We start from the raw sequence: 21,353 nt of genomic DNA, 5'->3' as shown, positions 1-21,353 counted from the left end.
CCTCACCCTGTACTATGAATCCTGCCACCTCCAAAGAGTCATGGAGTGGTCAAAAGGGAAAGTACTCAAACTTTGGAAGGACGTGGAAGAAACGGAGGCTGGGAGGCCACTGTCCACCCTACCATGGCAAGTGGGTGGGGGGAGGGGAGGACGATGCTCGCCCTACACAGCAGCAACGCTGCAGGTGTGGAGGAGGGTAGCAATCAGATACAGACTGGCACCGTACCCATCCCCACTCCTCCCTTTGACCCACAACGACGGCTTCCCCCCAGGCTCAGACCCCAACACATTCAGAGACCTGCTACACCATGTCACCCCCAAACTACACCACCTACTCGATGGGACTGACTGCAAAACACTACCTGACATACTGGAGGGAGCCACCCCCACGCTACTACACCACCTCAAATACAGTCAACTACGAAGTTATGTACGTACACTTCCAGGAGGCACAGCCCTGACGAGAAACCCCACCACGTTTGAACGTCTATGCATGGACCCAGACCCCCAACCACACGGGATCTCCCTCCTCTACTCCACACTCCAGAGGGAAACCCCGGCAGAACTACCGAAGTTCATGGGGAAATGGGAATAGACACTAGGCAAAACATTCACTGAGGGAGACTGGGAGAAGATGTGCTATTTAACGCATCACTTCTCAGTCTTCAGCAAGACACAGGAAACGGCATTTAAACTCCTTACAAACTGGTACTGCACCCCGACCACACTCCATGCTATCAACCCAGAACACTCAGAACTCTGCTGGAGATGCAACACTGCACCAGGCACCACACTTCACCTCTGGTTGGACTGTGAGGCTATCCGACCCTTCTGGAAAGGCATACACGGTCTCCTCCAAACATTTTCTGACGCATCGCCACCCTTCCTACCCGAGGCCATGCTCCTACACCACACAAAGACCCCCAGATCGCGCGACAAGAAATCATTAACCATACGAATCCTAAACGTAGCCAAGCAGGTGCTCCCACAGTTCTGGAAGCAGACAGTTACGCCCCCACTGACGACATGGTTCTCCCAAATGGAGGACCTTAGGGCAGTGGAAGAACTCAATATGTGCGCCACTAACGCCTCCGACAAGTATCTAGAAATCTGGACACACTGGCTCCTGACGACCTCCAAAACGAACTTTGCACACAGGCTCAGATATGAGGCCCAAGTGACTGCAGACGGTGACACATCCCAACAGCGCCCGACCTCCAACCGACAGAGCCCCCACCCTAAATCCCCACACACTACACACACACCATTACAGATCGCATAAACCGACACCTAGACCTGGTGTATGACCACCCACGGTTATCACCAACACTCATAGCGACACATGCAGAACCACAACACCACGCAGAAGCGCTACCCGCAGAAGGGGGCCACACCTGAGGGCAGAACTGGCAAGTAGGGCACCAGTTGCGCACACACAACACCGCAACAAGTCCGACGCCACACAACAGTAAGTGGCGGAACTGGCACGGTCCAGGCACTGTGTGCCCACCACTCACAAAACACCGACAGACACACCAGGAGACCTGAGCCTAGACGTGACTCTCTACAAAGCTGACATCTGAGACCCCTCTAGATGCAACACCCAGACCTGCGGGCCACTGCGACGCTGGTCCACGAGTCACGATACACCACTACATCCTAAAATCATGCACCACACGACAGGCGACAGGTACGAGATCCGTGTGACCCGAGGTCTTAGACTGCTGCGTCGCACAGACACCTGCAAGTCTCACTAGCCTCTGAACTTATCCTAAAGGTAACCCTATCACGACACCACCTGACACCTACGGGCCCGCGAGCCAAGGTGACAAACACACAAACCCGCAATGGCGCATGAAAGGGCTCATAACATCTCACCACGAACACTAACCTTGAGTACAAGGGGACCTGCGTGTCCGCATAATCATTCACTACACCGTACGGAAAAACTACTTAATACTTATGGTTTATGGGACCTGCGAGTCCAACAAGTAACTGCTACTGTCGCTACACAGTGACCGGCGCGTCACCACTCTACGTTTGCATGTTCAACTGCTTCACTCTCTCAATTATCTAAACGTATTGGATTCTAACTGTTGGGACCTGTGCGTCCGCATTATATGTTAACACTAAAAACTGTAAAATACCTAATAAAAACATATTTACAAAAAAAAAATAAAAGGTTATTCCGCAAACCTATATGATAGAATGTCCAAAAGTAGATAAATGTCAGCGCTGTGCAATAGCCCCAAATCAGTGTTTGTGGGGAAGCTGGGTATTGAGGTAAATGTGTATGATTTCCACCTCCACAGCGGTGGTTTAGGAAATTAGGAGAATTCTGTGTAAACTTTGTATCCAACAGCAGTGGTCACAGTAACGTATCTTCAAAGATACAAACCAAGCAGAGAAAGTGCAACACAGTTTATTAATATCATATAAAAATAAAACTCTAAATCCTTTAAAAAACTCATACACAGTAAAAAAGATGGTGTTTAAATCCTACTTTCCATCTAACGATCCAAACATAGTCCAGGACATGTAGCAGATAGGCAGTGTGCTGAAAGTATTACCACTCCGTTGGTGCAGTAGAAATCCAGAAAATGTCCAAGGATCTAGCCGAAATGCTGCAAGTTCAAATGGAGGGATGACAAAGCACTTCTAACTCATCGTTCCACCCGTACTCAGCGGGCTTTTTCAAGATAATGAGTCTGCCTTATCTTGTGATTTATATACCCTGTCAGATGTAGCAGAGAGCATTTTCTCTTAAAGACACAGGATTCCCTTCTGTGGCAGAGCTTTTCATGTCTAAAGCAATGTTTGCAAAAAAGATGTTTTATAGTCAATACAGGGTACATTAAATGAATAATATTAATTTAAACAAATGTATATAAAAAACATAAATGACATTCTGTTTGAACTAAGTTTAAACAGTAATAAAAGTAATAAAAGTAATTGTATGACTTGTTATTTAGCAGCCAATGCAAAGGTGGATTGTACCCCTTCTAAAACACACCAATACAATGAATTTGTATTTATTTAGTAAACAGGACCCTTTTGTTTTTGTCCATAAAAAAATAATAAATAAAAAATACTTGATCAAAAAATTATTTCAGTGTGTTACAAACACAAAGTAATCTGATTTTTTCTTACACATCAAAAATCTTCTTAAACACTCTAAAACACTAGTTAAATAAAAATACATAAATGAGCTCAGTAATCCACACATTTAATTATATAATTACACAAGGAAATTGATAGCAGAAGAGAGGATTTAAAACCTTATCCTTAGAAAAATTAAATTCTGTACAACATCAAGGTGAATACAAATTTATAAAATATTGATTAATTCTAGTTCGGCATTTAAGCCAAACGGAATTAAAGTTTTTAAATTAAAAATCCAAAACATTTCTTGATTGGTCAATTTCTGACTAAGATCTCCTCTTCTCCATGGTGTTTTTACTAATTGTATGCCACAACATTTTAATGTTTTGGGGTCACTGTTGTGAACTTCTGAAAAGTGTTTGGACACAGTGTGGTTTTCAAATTTTCTTTCAATATTGTAGACATGCTCTCTGAGTCTTGTCTTTAATAACCTTTTGGTTTGGCCCACATATTGCAGACCACATTTACACTCCAATAAATAAATAACCTGTTTCGAATGGCATGTGATACAGACTTCAATAATATATGATTTATTAGTCTTTTGTGACTGGAAGCTGGAGAAAATGCTCTCTGCTACATCTGACAGGGTATATAAATCACAAGATAAGGCAGACTCATTATCTTGAAAAAGCCCGCTGAGTACGGGTGGAACGATGAGTTAGAAGTGCTTTGTCATCCCTCCATTTGAACTTGCAGCATTTCGGCTAGATCCTTGGACATTTTCTGGATTTCTACTGCACCAACGGAGTGGTAATACTTTCAGCACACTGCCTATCTGCTACATGTCCTGGACTATGTTTGGATCGTTAGATGGAAAGTAGGATTTAAACACCATCTTTTTTACTGTGTATGAGTTTTTTAAAGGATTTAGAGTTTTATTTTTATATGATATTAATAAACTGTGTTGCACTTTCTCTGCTTGGTTTGTATCTTTGAAGATACGTTACTGTGACCACTGCTGTTTGTTTACAAAGTTTACACAGAATTCTCCTAATTTCCTAAACCACCGCTGTGGAGGTTTATCTCAATACCCAGCTTCCCCACAAACACTGATTTGGGGCTATTGCACAGCGCTGACATTTATCTACTTTTGAATTTTTATTATATAGTATCCAATAAATCCTTTTTTGTTTTTCGACCTTTGGTCTTTTTAACTTGTGGTTTAGATTCCTATGCATTTTTGGTAACTATTTAGCACAGGACGTGTTGCTTCTTCCCAATACCTTCTTGGTACACTAATGTCAAGTTTACCGTTCATTTCCACTAGGGGTTACCCCCTTGTTCTTAGTGTACCATATTTGGCTGTATCCAGTTAGTTTTCAATCTGATACAAAGTAATTTCAAAGATTACAAAGATTGTTACCCCTGCCAAGAGCCATTGACAGGACTATTTGCTGAACTCTGAGTTTTCGTTAATTAAATCTGAATGTTAATATAGAGGAAATAGTCTCTAACTCTGTTATAGACAGAACATGGCTATTTTACCTCAGTTTTATCATGTAGATTTATTTAGCAAAAAAATAGAGTTTTGTGCATTACCCTAAATGTATCACTCTCTGGCTTCCCATTGTCATAGTATGTAGTGAGTGCAGTGATGTTGACTTTGTGTAATGTATGCTGGCTGTATGTAATATTTTGTGTGGTGTGTGTATGTAAAATGTGTGCGTATGCTGGCTGGATGTGATGTGCATGTGCTGGCTATATGGAACTGATGTCATTGTGATGCACTTTAGATGCAGACACACATACACTGAACCATACATAAACACACTGCACATAGACACACATATCCTCCTAACACACACACACACACTCATTGACCCATAAACTACATATTCTATGACACTAACACATAGCACAGTTCCATTAAGAATATAGGTGAGCTTGGTCTCTAGCACGTATGTATTTGAAAAGGTAGGCAACCACAACATCCAGAATCTCTCAATCCGGTCGAATAAAATGTGCAAACAGGTAAGACGTGGGGGTAGCACCTTGATGTATATCTTGAGGTACAGGTGTTTCCAGAAGTAGTAGAATGTGGAGACAGAAAATATAGCAAAATATAGTGTAGATTATCCTGTGACAATTAAAACACAAAATAAAATATATAGTGCTCACTGATGCAAATATATGTTTGATAAAAAAATAGATGTACTCACAAGTATGGAGCAAATTTGGGGATTGCTCACTACACAGCACTCAGTTGGTATTTTCCCCACCAAAGAAATATATGGCCCACAGCTCTGCAAACAATAAGGTGAAGTCCAAGCCCAAAGTTTAAAATATGAACTACTTTATTAGATTTGTAGTTTATAAAACAATAGAAACAATATAAAATAGTAAGATACGCTTAATGCATTTCACTTATCAAATGGCTTTTTCAAACTTTTGGAAACACCTCTACCTCAAGAAATACATCAAGGCGCTACCCACTCTTCTTACCTGTTTGCATAGGCGTGTGCCGGGTGTGCCTGGGCACACCCTAATCCCCACAGCACGCCTCTGGAATGAGACCGGCAGGGGAGATCTCCGGATCCCCCCTGTCGGCTCATGCAGAGCCGGCGCTATCCGAGCGCCTGCTCTGCTCTAAGCCTCCTCTCACCGATCCACAGGCATGGAGGGAGGCAGGAGAGGACCCGGGGAGCTATTGCCAGCAGCTCCGCCGGGTTCCTCTTGCGAGATCTGAGCACACACAGCACCCACACACATACAGCACCCTCACACACAGCACACCCACAGCACCCTCACACGCAGCACACCCACACACATACAGCACCCACACACACAGCACCCTCACAAACACACGGCACCCACAAACAGCACCCTCACACACACAGCACCCTCACACAGCACACTAACAGAACCCTAACAAACACGCACACAGCACACTACCAGTACCCTCACACACAGCACACAAACAGCATCTTAACACACAGCATCCTCACACAGCACACTAACAGAACCCTAACAAACACACACACAGCACACTACCAGTACCCTCACACACAGCACACAAACAGTACCCTCGCACACAAACAGCACCCTCACACACAGTACACTAACAGCACCCTCACAAACAGACACACATAAACACCCTCACCCACATAGCACACTACCAGCACCCTCAGACACACATCACACTAACAGTGTATGTGTGTATGTATGTATGTATGTATGTATGTATATGTATGTATGTATGTATGTATGTTTACATATACACGCAGCATGTGTTTGTGCTTTAGGGTGCACACCCTAATGCAATAGGCTGTGCATGCCTATGCCTGTTTGCATATACCCATTAAGTATTTCAATTACTAGCAGCTGCCTTGATGTAATGTATATCTCTGCCATGCACAGCATGTTGGCCACTGGGATGGGGCAATATAAATTCCAAACCCCTGTTTATAAATGGAAGTAGCAGCACCACAAAATGAGACTCCTTTAGGGCATTCTTTTAATATCTTGTCTGAACAGCACATCTAAAGAACCTTATCATTAAAAATAAAATATTGGTGCTGCAAAAACACGCATTGGATACATTATAAAAGCATCTATATGCCATATGAGACGAGAATACAACATAAAAACATCTATATACCAGATTACTCTTTCCTGCCATTGTATATTTTTTGGAATTTTTAAGACCTTGGACATTATTATTGGAATTTATATAGCTTCCTTTTTATGCAGTGTTTTACAATAACAAAAAAAAAGAGAATATAATCGCAAATGAGACAAACTATCACAAACGTTCATAGTAACAAGAGATTAAGGAGGATCCTGCTCAAAAAGTTTACAATCTAGAGGCCTCTAATGTACAGAGCATATACATCAAAAGATACCTGTACATCAAGCATGTCAAAGTCTAGCAACGGCCAAATAAGCAAGGTTTAATTTTATGTGGGCTTTTAAGCAGACTCTACTCACATTGCCACTGCCAGTATTCGACTCCGAAATCCGGCCTCTGATGTACCCCAAATGGCACAGTCGGCACCCTTTGCCAAAGCGGATGCTCCCACTACTTCTTGAAACCCTGTGAAGGTAGAGCATGTTGACATGACGTTGGAATGTGACGTGGCATTGCGTGCCTCCGTGCACCTCCAGGTCCTCCACTGTCCAGCCGCGGCCATCAAAACACTGACCGACACACACACACACACACACAGACACACACTCACTGACAGACGGACACATTCACTGACACACACACATACACATTCTTGCACACACTCACATTATTGTATTTATCCCTGGGGTCCAGTTGGGATCTTCTATCTGGAGCTCAGCCTTCCTGCTCCTCACTGCTCCCTCGCGCGCAGTTTAGTGATGCTGGAATATGACGTCATAATATTTCGGTGCCCTGCATCACTACAGACGGCGTGCGCGAGGGAGCAGTGAGGAGCAGGAAGGCTGAGCTCCCTCGCTGCATCCACCTTCCTCTCCTGCGGCCGGGTAAATGTTAGCAGAGTAGGCACCTGCAATGTGGGGAAAACAGGGGTCTACTCTGCTTGGAACATTAAGCATGTGCGGCTCACTGGGCCGCAAAGATGCCCATTGAGGGACGCATGCGGCCTGCGAGTTTGACATGCTTGCTGTACATATTTCCAAATGGTTGGTTGACACTGTTTACAGATCCTTTTCTCAGATATGTTCATTCCACAGGCGAGACATGTCATTAATCCACACAGACAGATAGTCTTTGGAGATACTAATATTAATAGCTCTATTAAACAGTACAAACATACAATCACAACCAGATTACTAAACACAGCAAAAGACGTCTGTAGAGGACATAGGGTAACCCGACTGGTTAACTCTGCTAATTCCCTTCCTTCCACCGGCCGAGAACCAGTTAGGGCATAAGGAGACCCATTTTCATCCCCCCCCCAGTAACTGGATGACACAGTCCTGCAGGTACAACACAATTTTATTGGCCACACACGGCTTTTATACATAACCCCATGCAAGGACACATCCCAAGATCCTCCCCCTCCCTGTGGCCCCAGCACGGGAAGGGACGCTGCTCCCTTTGTCCCCAATGACCTCCACTAAACCCACAGGGTTTCCCACACCAACCGCCAGGGGTCTTTTTCCCAACAGCCTCTGTACCTGGGAGTCTAGGCGCGGGAAAAGGGACTATCCCTTTGTTTCCCAGGCACAGAAAAGCCCGTCCGCAGGAAAAGAGCTGGTCCAAAAACCAGTGGCAAGGTTACTTTTGCCACAGGCTCATGAACCAGCTACCAGCGGAAGTGCTACTCGGCAATGATCTATGCCACCTCATCGCCAAGTAGCACTTCCGCTGGTAGCTGGTTCATGAGCCTGTGGTGAAAGTATCCTCGCCACTGGTTCTTGGAGGGGCCTGCTTGCCAGCCTCTTGTCCCAGGACTATGGCCCCTGTTTTAATAGTTCTGGACTATGAAAAGTCTTTGTTCAGGACTATGAAAAGGCTTTGTTCGTGCCCTTTCCCCTCTATGGTTCGGTGTGTGTGTGTATATAAGGCTTACCGAACAGATTAAACTAATGCTGTTCGTGTATCGAATGGACTGTCGAACGGACCGACCCCCCAGAACCGTCGTGTGCTGCTTATTGCCCTTATTAACCTCGCTAACCGCACCATTCTAAATGGTTAGCTGGGTGGTCGTCATTTGTATGTGCGAACACATGGCGGCGGTCATCTTTAGCTGAGAGTATATCACCCGGATGGGGGCTCTTTTGATGCTTACCCGATTCTCATCTTGCTGTATGTGGCACATCTTTGTGTTCCTATTGGTTCTATACTTCTTGTTTTGGTTGCGTATGTTGCCGTAGGTTGCCATTTTGTATTTGAGTGAAAGTTAAATAATACTTAACAAATATAGCACAATTTAGTTTATTTAATATTGATTTTGACATGTATTATATATTTACATTTGAAAGCAAAATTTTATTTAGCCATTTTTTTCTTGCAGTATGTTTCATTTAATGTATCTTTGAATGCAATATGTATCATTCAGACTCTCAATAAATTCACTTTATAAAATAAGTGAATAATATTGTAAATAGAACTTTTTTTGTAATTCATAAAGTTGTTCCCTTTTGCATTAAATTTACACTATAGGCACCCACACCACTTCATCTCATTGAAGTGGTCAGGGTGCTATTCCATTATCTGCGATTTAGGAGTTAAAATCACTTTGGATTATGTTAATGAAGTCCTAGCCACACCTTCCCTGGCTGTGACTGACACAACCTGCATGAAAAAAATGCAATTGGATGTTAACTTATAAACATAAGAGTTAAAGGGACACTATAGTCACCAGAACAACTACAGATTATTGAATTTGTTCTGGTGAGTAGAATCATTACCTTCAGGCTTTTTGCTGTAAACACTGTCTTTTCAGATAAAAAGCAGTGTTTACACTACAGCCTAGTGATAACTTCACTGGCCACTCCTCAGATGGCTCTTAGAGATCCTTCCTGGGTCATGGCCGCCTAAAATGCATCCAAACATTCAGGATCCCCTCCCTCTGAATTGAAGACACTGAACTTTCCTCAAGTGATTAAGTGATTCAATTCATCTCTATGAGGAGATGCTGATTGGCCAGGGCTGTGTTTGAATTGTGCTGGCTCTGCACCTGATCTGCCTCTTTGTCAGTCTCGGCCAATCCTATGGGGAAGCATTGTGATTGGATCAGGCCACCCCTTCTGATGAGGTCAGCAGGTAGCTTGCTATTCTGAGGCAAACAGCTTCAGGCTTGAGTACAAGTAAGATTTTGCTATATTTAGGGAGGCATGAGGGGCCCAGGGGGGTATGATGGTGGTTTTAACACTATAGGGTCAGGAATGCATGTTTGTGTTTCTGACTCTATAGTGTTCCTTTAAGTGGAAAAAATAGGGAGACATTTTACTGCTTAAATGCAGTAAAGTTAGATGAGTAGAGGGGAATAGGGTACCTATTAACCTATAATTAAAAATACAAAAGATTAGAAGTGCTCTCTCTCTGTCATGTAATGACCCTGTCTCATAGATAATACAATAATCTGATAAGAAAGGGGCAGATGCGGGCTATGTTTTTAAATTGGAATCTACATGATTTGGCAACAAACTGGATGTGCGGCTCAAAGGTGAGGCCAGAGTCAAGTATGACGCCAAGACAGCGTGCTTGCAAGGATGGACTTATGTGGATACCACTGACTTGAAGGGAGAGCAAGAGAGGAGGATCCGTATTAGGAGGAAGAAAAACAAGGAGTTCAGTTTTAGAGAGATTGAGTTTCAGAAAGCGGGAGGACATCCAGTCAGAGATGGAAGATAGGCAAGCAGTGACACATTGCAGGATGGCAGGGGAGAGGTCTGGGGAGGAGAGATATATTTGGGTGTCATCAGCGTACAGGTGGTAGTGGAATCCAAAAGAGGCAATACGTTTGCCAAGAGAGGCAGTATAAAGAGCAAATAGAAGGGGAACAAGCACAGAGCCTTGGGGAACTCCAACTGAGACAAGATGAGGGGAGGAGGTATTCTTGGAAGAGGAGAAACTGAATGAGCATTGGGAGAGATAAGAGGAAAACCACGAGAGGACAGAGTCACAGAGACCGAGTGATTGAAGAGTTTGAAGGAGGAGAGCATGATCAACGGTGTCAAAGGTAGCAGAGAGGTCAAAATGAATTAATATGGAGTAGTGACCTTTGGATTTAGCTGCGATTAGGTCATTAGTAACTTTGATAAGAGCAGTCTTAGTAGAGTGGAGAAGGGGGAAGCCAGACTAAAGAGGGTCAAGGAGAGAGTTTGAATTTAGGAAGCGAGACACACTGGCAAAGACAAGTCTTTCCAGAAGCTTTGAGGAAAAAGGGAGCAGGGATATGGGACGATAGTTAGAAGGGGAGGATGGGTCAAGAGATGTTTTTTTTTCAGGCTAGGTACTGCAGTGGCATGTTTAAGGTCAGCAGGGACAATGCCAGAAGAGAGAGAACATTTGACAAGGGGAGAGAGATCTGATGAGGTGAGATGGGACAGGATTGAGCGGGCAAGTGGTAAGACGAGAGGAAAGGAGAAGTGCAGCCACCTCTTGTTCAGTAGGTGGGGGGAAAGTCTGAAGGGTAGGAAAGGCATGATCTACGTGTGGTTGAGAAAGAGAATGGCAGGGTGGGGAGAATTCTTTTCTTAGCTGTCCAATCTTGTCGGTAAAGTAGCATGCAAAGCTCGGCTGTAAGGTTAGTTTGGGGGGTGGCCACAGCAGGGCATAGAAGAGAATTAAAGGTGTCAAAGAGATGCCTGGGATTGTGGGCGCATGAACTAATGAGAGAGAAAAAGTATGACTGTTTGGCAAAGGCAAGGGCTGCGCTGTATGAACGTAATATGAATATATAATGAAGATAGTCTGCCTGGGTGCGAGACTTCCTCCAGGAGAATTCAGCACAACGGGAGCAACTTTGCAGATAGCGTGTTGATTTAGTATGCCAAGGTTGGGGGCATGTCCTCTTCGAGGTGCATGTTTTGAGCGGGGATGCAGCGTTCAAGGCAGAGGTGAGGTTAGTGTTATATGTTGAGATGGCCAGTGAAGGACAGGAGAGGGAAGGGATGGATAGCAGTTGTGAATCAATTTCAGCTGACAGCTGCTGGAGGTCAATAGAATTAATGTTCCTCCTGAGTTGAGGGGTGTTAGGCTGAGGTTGTTGGGTGAGGTGGTACTCGAGAGCAAGCAATAAGAGGTGGTGATCAGAGAGAGGAAATGGAGTGTTGCAAATATTAGATACTGTACATGCATAAGAGAAAATAAGGTCGAAAGTATTGCCAGCTACATTAAAAATATTCCAGATGGTAAGAACAAATCCACAAAAAATAGGAAATCTAACCTAAATTATGCACAAAGAAATGCACTTAAAGAATTGAGTAATGATTCTAACCTAACCATAAAACCAGCTGATAAAGGGGGAGGCATAGTTCTTCAAAACAGAGAAGACTATGTTAAGGAAATATATAGGCAATTAAACGACTCGGTTACTTATAAAAAAAATACTTATAAAAGGAAGGATACTTACATCTATAAATATTGCACTGTCAAGTCAAAACGCGTTTGCTGCACTGTTATATTAGGACTTTATTGCGGTGTTGTATACTATTGCTTTTACACACTGCTTATATATATGTCCTGTTTTTAAATATATTTTTTTCAAATAAATGCACTGAAATTATCCCTGCTTGCCTGCCTTGCTTGTGGACAACTATCCAAGCAAATATTGGCACCATGAAGCTGACAATATAGAGCCTGGCACGGCTCTACATTTGTTTACATTTTATTGTTATTTTAACAGGTTACACTATGTATTGTTTTACTTATCTTTTAGAGATTCTCTTACCTTGTACCATTACCAACAGTGGTACATTTTATGTGTTATATACCGTAAAGTATAAATATACATCTTTATCTTCTTGACACTGGGTGTTGTGTATATTTAATAGTGGTTTTACCTCTATTGTTTTTTTTTACTTATAGAGCAGGGTGCAGAACAGTGAAAAACTTACACATAAATATATATTCACTAGCCTTACAACTCTACTCCAATATCAAATAAATAACTATACACGGGGTTATATCTTAACCTGTATAATGCTTAGAGTCAGAGGGCTTAATTGTGCAGGCAAATTAGTATAAAGGATACTTGCCTCATTTCCAGATTAGCACTTACCCACATTGTGTGGATTAAGTGCGCGTTTGTATATTGGTATTTGCAATATAGGGTTAAGCCCTTAGATACACCTGGAGTGTCTAACTGGTGTTTCAGGTTCCAGGAAGCTGTTTTTTCCTGTAGCCTGCAAGTTTTCTCTGTTTCTGAAAATGTTTACTCATAGAAGGTTGGGGACTGGCCACAAAACTAGGGACTGGGACACTATAGCGTTAGAAATGCAGATTTGTTTCTTTAACATAAGATGTAACTCGTCACCTACTGTTCCTCAATGTCATACATGCTTTGTTAGAATCAAATAGTATTAATACTTGTAATTGGTATTTGTGCATGTTTTTTTGCAGGAGCTCGTGTAAATGCTAAAGACAATATGTGGCTGACTCCTCTTCATCGTGCTGTTGCTTCGAGAAGTGAGGTTAGTTACTGAAAATTCCTGACAACATTGAAACAAACGGAATTTTCACAAATTCAATACAGCTATTTCTGCCTTGTATTTTTATTTTGTTGAATTTTGGCAAAATATCTGAGTTTAGTGGATAACACTGTATGATTGTAAAAGAAATGAAGGGGTTAGCGCTACTGAATGGCCGTGCACAGAATATTTTCAGACAGGTAAAATAAGACTTTATTCCTCAACGTTTATCTAATTCATCCTGCCCACCAGGGCTTCCTTCCTGGGTTCCTAAATGGTATCTCTTTTATAAAAGCAATATGGGAAATTGATTTAGTCAATATTGTATGTTATTCTATTCTGTTCCAAAAAAATGAAACTAAAAAAAGAAAATGTTACAAATAATAACTATTGAAGATTATGCTAGCTTTAGTGTATTTGTAATCTTAATTTTAGTAATGACAGGAGGCAAATGTTATGCATATCTTTCTTTACTGAACTCAAAGCAGCAAAGAAAACTACATGGAAACAAAGAACAAATCAAAAACAAGTAAAGGAGATATGAGGTGAATCAGTCTTAAACACCTGTTTTTTCATAATTCAAAACACAGGAACATAATGTCCAACAAAATAACATGTGTAGTCGTCAACAAAGACTCGACGATGACCGATAAATCATAAAGACAGGCAACAAGCCCAAGAAAACTGAAACGACAATAAATGTACACAGGCTTAGCCACTGAAGGAGCTGGTCTACCCAATCCACAATGAGTATAATTTTACTTGGAACAAAACCATGAATGCTAAATAACATTAAGAGAATATGAAAACATTACTCATGTTGTAATAAACGGACTATGAATAATACATTACAAGACAGAGGAACATATGCCAGACGAATACACAGCCACCTAAAAAACAGCACCCAAAACCAAAGAAGCAACAAAGAAAACACAAGAGAAAAAAAGAGTGAGAAAGTGTAAAAAAATATTTGCATCCTGCTTCTGTCCTTTCTAAAATTAAGATTATAAGTACAAGCTTCATACATTGCATTTTTAACGCTGAACTAAAAGGCAACCGATAACACAGCGAGGACTCAATACATGCCAGAGACAAAAGCCAGTGAATCCATCTTGCAAGAGATATACCTGAGAATGGATTATTTGTTCAAATATATAAGCAATTAACCAGAAGGGGTAAACCACAAAATAGAAGTAACCTCTACATGTCAATGTAAAGCAGAAACTGCACATAACTGGCAAAAAAAAAAATAGGTAAAAACAACCAGATTTCAGATTTCATATGCCGGGAAATCTGAAATGTGATGCCCTCTGATGAAAAAGAATAAGGCCTATGTTGAAAGCCTGAACATCCTAAACCCGACAAAACGACACCAAACATAAAAGGAGTGTAAACTTTGCAGACAACTGACACAGAGAAAGATTCTCGTTGGTAGAACAGTCTCATAACAAGTGTAGCGTGACTGAAATATCCCAAAAAGAAGCATGTTTGGGACCAGAGGCGTGTGCACGGGGTGTGCCGGGTGTGCCTGGGCATACCCTAATCCCTGTGGCACGCCTATGGATTGAGACCGGCAGGGGAGATCTCAGGATCTCCCCTGTTGGCTCATGCAGAGCCGGCGCTCTCTAAGCCTCCATGGGCCGGTGGGGAGATTAAAGATCTCCCTCACCGGCCCACAGCAGCATGGAGGGAGGCAGGAGAGGACCCGGGGAGCTCTAGCCAGCAGCTCCGCCGGGTTCCTCTCGCGAGATCTGAGTGTTGCCGCTGCAAAGCTCAGTTCTCATGAGAGTGAACTCTAGCCACGCAGGCTAGAGTTCACTCTCCACTGGACCACCAGGGATGGCACATGGCAGCAAGGATCCCTCCTCCCTACATAAGGTAAGAAGGGAGGGGGGATATTTACTAATCTTCCCCCACCCCCACAATCACTCCAAACATACAGCACACACACAAACAGCACTCTCACACACAGCACACAAACAGCACACACAGCACCCTCACACACAGCACACTAACAGAACCATCACAAACACATGACACCCACACACAGCACACAAACAGCACACACAAACACACACAGCACCCTTACAAACACACAGCACATTAACAGCACCCTCACACACAGCACACTAACAGCACACTCACAGACACACAACACCCACACACAGCACACAAACAGCACCCTCACACACATCACACAAACAGCATCCTCACACACTAACATGACCCTTACAACACACACACAAACTCCCTCACACACAGCACACTACCAGCACCCTCACACACAGCATACAAACAGCACCCACACACACAGCATACAAACAGCACCCTCACACACAAACAGCACCCTCACAAACACACACACACAAACACCCACATAGCACAATACCAGCACACACACATCACACTAACAGCACCCTCACACACAGCACCCTTACACACACACACACAAACAGCACCCTCACACAGCACACATACACAGCAGCGTATGTATGTGTGTGCGTATATATATATATATATGTATATATACATACATACATATACATGTGGCGTGTGTTTGTGCTTTAGGGTGCACACCCATATTCAATAGGTTGTGCACCCTAAAGCAGGGGTTCACACCCTATTGCAGGATGTGGGCAGCAGAGATGGCACAACAAATACATTGTGATGGACCAACAGAAACACACAGCAGAAATAAAGATCTGACCGTTCAGAATAGCAGTGACAAGGGATCGAGATCTCATTCCATACAGCAGAAAGTCCAGGAACTCAAGGCAGACATATAACTGTCTTGTGCCTGGAGTCCCACATGAGATCTTTAGCTGTCTGCTATAATTTGCTGGCATGCCGTGACTCTGCTTCCCTAAAGTTACTTCCTGGTTTGGAAGTAAGCTCCTCCCATTCTGATGACACATCACTCACCTGCTTTATAAGGAAGCCGGGCCAAACTCACATTGCTGAGTTATTTTGAACCAACCTCAGACTCCACAAGGATCTCCCTTGTTTCTCTGCTACTTCAGTATCGATTATCTACAAGGACTCCTGTATCAATTTGATGCTGATCCCTACAATCTCTGCTACAAATACAGGATGCTCTGGAGAAACCTTAAAGGATCACAATAGGGTCAGAAACACAAACAGGTATTCCTGACCCTATAGTGTTAAAACCACCGTCTAGCCCCCCTGGCCCCTCATGCCTCCATAAATATAGTAAAAATCTTACTGTATTCAAGCCTGAAGCTGTAACTCTGCATGCTGTTAGACTCAAAAAAACAAGCTGTCTGATGACATCATTAGAAGTGGTAGCCTGATCCAATCACAATGCTTTCCCATAGGACTGGCTGAGACTGACAAAGAGGCAGATCAGGGGCACAGCCAGCATGATTCAAACACAGCCCTGGCCAATCAGCATCTCCTCATAGAGATGAATTGAATCAATGAATCTCTATGAGGAAAGTTCAGTGTCTGCATGCAGAGGGAGGAGATACTGAATGTTTGGATGCATTGTATGCAGCCATGACCCAGGAAGGATCTCTAACAGCTATCTGAGGAGTGGCAAGTGAAGTTATCACTAGGCTGTAGTGTAAACACTGCTTTTTCTCTGTTTACAGGAAAAAGCCTGAAGGTAATGATTCCACTCACCAGCACAAATTCAATAAGATGTAGTTGTTCTGGTGACTATATTGTCCTTTTAAGTATACCTAATCTAAATAATACTACAACCTGCAAATAATGATGTGGCAAAAGTGACATCGCCACTTGTGCTTGGAGGGGCCTGCTTCCCAGCCTCTTGCCCTGCGACTATGGTCCCTGGACTGTATTGCCCTTCAAATGCTTTGGGCTTATTGGATCTTAAACTACTCTTTCTGGCCCTTTAAGTTACTTTGGAGCAGTCATTCGACAAACGAACACATGGCAGAGGCCATTTTAAAGCAGTCAACGCGCTCAGCGGTGTTTGGTCGTCGAGTTCATGGAACTCAAATCGGACACTCGACGGCACGAACACCGCTAAACTTTACCTTCTCTGTACTTCGACTGGAGTCGAACGCCGTTCGCCGTTCGAACGGCACCATTCGAACGGCACTTAATTATTGACAATTGCACGAACGGTGGCCGTTCGCCTGTTTGACTTGAACTTAACATGGGAAATAGACCGGCCGCACAGCCAAATTCTATGGGACTGTTTTGGGCATGAAATCATGCGTGCGGTCAGTCAAAAAGAGACTTTCATGGAACTTTGGAAAACAGAAAATCAAAATGTAATTCAAGTAGTCTATGCAAACAAATCACAGGTTTCAGAAGTTTTGTGGCATGTGAACTGCCACAGGGGTTGCACACCACCAGAATCGGAGGAAGCGTTGACTTGAAGGATGGATGAGAACTGATATGTAGTGATGTCCCGAACGGTTCGCTGGCGAATAGTGATGTCGCGAACACAAAATTTTCCGTGCGCGAATGGCGAACGCGAATTTCCGCAAATGTTCGCGAACGGGCGAACCGCCATAGACTTCAATAGGCAGGCGAGTTTTAAAACCCACAGGGACTCTTTCTGGCCACAATAGTGATGGAAAAGTTGTTTCAAGGGGACTAACACCTGGACTGTGGCGTGCCGGAGGGGGATCCATGGCAAAACTCCCATGGAAAATATACCCCAACACGCAGGATTCAACTCAACAAAAGACAACACAGAGGGGAGATACGTCTACCGGACCTTAGAATGGCCGGATTCAACGTATATGAGAGAAGTACAGAGTCAGGAGCGTTCTGAGGTCTAGGGCACAAAGAGACAGCGTAAACTAGGACTAGCCGGGGTCTGGTACACAGTAAACAGCAAGCCGGCAAACAGAACAGATAAGGATAAAGAGATAACGTAGTCAGAAACAAAGCCAAGGTCAATACGAAGGAACACAACTGAACACAACAAGCGCTAAAGGGAACTGAAACAGAAACCACAATAGGGCAAGGAACTAAGGGAAAAAGGTAAGTTTAAATAGCTTCTAAACTAATGTGATTGTCATATCCACACCCCCAAAAGGTAAGTGTATGGGGAGTGTGGTATGACAGGGGCCAATGGGAGCCTTTTGGCAATTTAGGCTCCCACTGTCTCTTTAAGAGCACGCCCGAGACTCGCGGTGCGCTCTTAGATTCAGGCGGGACACGTGACCGCTTCTCGCGGTCACTGCCCGCCTTCCTATTGAAGCCGTCGGATGAGCCGCGCGCGGCTCGTGCAGCAGCAGGACCGCGCACGGCTCGAAGAGAGGACCGCGGCCGGCCCCTGGATAAGGTAAGTAACGCTACAGTACCCCCCCTGAGGACATGCCCTCCAGGCGGGTAGGACCAGGTCTGGCAGGAAAACGAGAATGGAAAGAACGCACAAGGCGGGGAGCATGAACAGCATCAGCTGAAATCCAATTGCGCTCCTCAGGCCCATAACCCTTCCAATGTACCAATTACTGAAGTCGACCCCTAAGAGAAACGAGAGTCAAGAACAGCAGACACTTCGAATTCCTCATGACCCTCCACAGAGACAGGAGGGGAAGGGGGAGGAGGAGTATGCCAGGTATAGCGGTTGCGTATGTAAGGCTTCAACAATGAGGTGTGAAAGACATTAGGAATACGCAGATTCTTAGGCAGACCCAAGGCATAAGAAACAGGATTAACCTTATGTAGAATACGATAAGGACCAATGAAGCGGGGAGCCAATTTCATAGAAGGCACCCGGAGGCGAGTATTCCACGTGGAAAGCAAAACCCTGTCCCCCACAACATAAGAAGGAGCCGCTCTGCGATGCTTGTCAGCCTGAGCCTTCTGGCGAGCAGCGGAGTCCACCAAAGAACGCTGAACCTGCTCCCAAGTATTACGCAAACCAGCCAATACTCATCCAGAACTGGCATGCCCTGTGAGGAGAATGCAGCCGGAAGAACAACGGGATGCTGGCCATAGACAACGTAAAAAGGGCTTTTGCCGGAAGAATCATGAGTGGCGTTATTCCGAGCAAATTCAGCCCAAGGAAGCAGGTCAGACCAATTGTCCTGATGGTGAGACACAAAACAACGAAGGTACTGCTCCAGAGACTGGTTGGCCCGTTCAGCAGCTTCATTAGACTGGGGATGGTAAGCGGAAGAAAATGAGAGAGAAATACCCATTTCCGAAAAAAAGGCTTTCCAGAACCTGGAAATAAATTGGCTACCCCTATCGGACACAATAGATACAGGAATTCCATGTAACCAAAATACTTCTCTAGCGAAGATAAGAGCCAGTTCCTTGGATGTGGGCAACTTGTGAAGAGACACAAAGTGAGCCATTTTGGAAAACCGATCTACTATCAGGATGACTGTGTTACCATTCGAAGGGGGTAATTCAACAATAAAATCCATTGATAGGTTAGACCAAGGTCTCTCGGGAACGGGTAACGGATGCAACAGCCCACAAGGAACTCTACGAGAAGATTTCATACAGGCACAAGTAGTACAAGCACCAATATATTCAGTGACATCCTTGCGTAAGGAATCCCACCAAAAATACCAAGAAACAGCTGACACCGTTTTGGAAATACCAGGATGTCCAGCAGTCTTAGTATCATGATACAATGACAGAATATCCCATCTCTCGGGAACACCAACGAACAGTTTATCATTAGGCCTCTCGCTAGGTGCCATGCTTTGTTTCACTTGTATGGCCTGCAAGAGGGACGTGGAAATATACAAAATAGTAGTAGCTATTATCCTGTCTGGGGGAATGACAGGAGTAACATCAATCTCCTGTTTGTCAGTAGTAGACAGAGCGTCTGCTTTAGTGTTGCGATCACATGGCCTATAGGTGATAATATAATTGAAATGAGACAAAAACAGTGACCACCTAGCCTGCCTGGAAGACAATCTTTTAGCTTTGCTAAGGTAGGATAGGTTCTTGTGATCCGTAAATATGAGGATGGGATCCTTAGTTCCTTCTAACAAATGTCTCCATTCTTTAAGTGCTAAAATAATAGCAAGGAGTTTGCGATTACCCACATCATAATTCTTCTCTGCTTTGGACATTTGTTTAGAAAAGAAGCCACAAGGATGCAATGGCTTTTCGGGCGACTCTCTTTGGGATAAGACAGCACCTACCCCGATATCGGAAGCATCAACTTCAAGAATATAGGGCAGTGAGGGGACAGGATGCTGTAAAATAGGTGCAGAGGCGAACGTAGTCTTAAGAAATTCAAAAGCCTGAAGTGCCTCGGTAGACCAGACACGAGTATTGCCATCCTTTTTTGTCATACGGGTGATAGGCGCTACAATAGAGGAAAAACCTTTAATAAAGCGCCTATAATAGTTAGAGAATCCAAGAAAACGCTGAATGGCTTTCAAACCTTGTGGTAGAGGCCATTCTATGACAGCAGAAAGCTTCTGGGGATCCATACGAAAACCTTTAGCAGAAATCAATACCCCAAAAACTGGACTTCGGATTGGTCAAATAGACATTTTTCCAGTTTACAATAGAGACCATTAGCAAGAAGGGTCTGTAGAACTGTTTTAACATGTATGTGATAAGTGTGTAAATCTGTAGAGTATATTAATATGTTGTCCAAGTACACGATTACAAATGTGTGAATAAAGTCTCTTAGGACGTCATTAATAAATTCTTGAAATACTGCTGGAGCATTACATAGACCAAATGGCATAACAGTATACTCGTAATGGCCAGATCTAGTGTTGAATGCAGTCTTCCATTCGTGGTTTTCCTTAATACGTATTAAATTGTATGCACCTCTAAGATCCAATTTGGTAAATACAGTAGCATGTTTGAGCCTGTCAAACAATTCTGTAATTAAAGGTATAGTTTTTGATAGTGATTTTATTTAGACCTCTATAATCGATACACGGTCTTAAATCACCTTCTTTCTTTGATACAAAGAAGAACCCCGCTCCAGCCGGAGAAGAGGATCTCCTAATAAACCCCTTTTCTAGCGATTCCTTAATATACTCCTCTATCACACGGTTTTCTTGAACAGATAAAGGGTACACCTTGCCCTTTGGGGGTATAGTGCCAGGCAATAAATCAATAGCACAATCGTAGGGTCTGTGAGGCGGTAATTTGTCAGCCTCCCTTTTATCGAAGACAGTCTTGAGAAATAA

The 21,353-nt window shown here is 43.5% G+C and overlaps 1 protein-coding gene across 2 annotated transcripts in view; it reads left to right on the top strand.

The window, feature by feature from the left end:
* The window catches only part of ANKRD44 (ankyrin repeat domain 44), a 724,718-nt gene that overhangs the window by 285,263 nt on the left and 418,102 nt on the right, over positions 1 to 21,353 (top strand). For both annotated transcript variants that reach the window (XM_063430205.1, XM_063430204.1), the window contains exon 4: positions 13,166 to 13,236. In XM_063430205.1, coding sequence (XP_063286275.1) covers positions 13,166 to 13,236 — 71 coding nt within the window. The remainder of the gene's footprint in view (positions 1 to 13,165; positions 13,237 to 21,353) is intronic.

This window comes from Pelobates fuscus, chromosome 8 (assembly GCF_036172605.1).
Source record: "Pelobates fuscus isolate aPelFus1 chromosome 8, aPelFus1.pri, whole genome shotgun sequence".
NCBI lineage: Eukaryota > Metazoa > Chordata > Amphibia > Anura > Pelobatidae > Pelobates > Pelobates fuscus.
The sequence above is the reverse complement of the archived record's forward strand: the minus strand, read 5'-3'. Positions and strand labels throughout refer to the sequence as shown.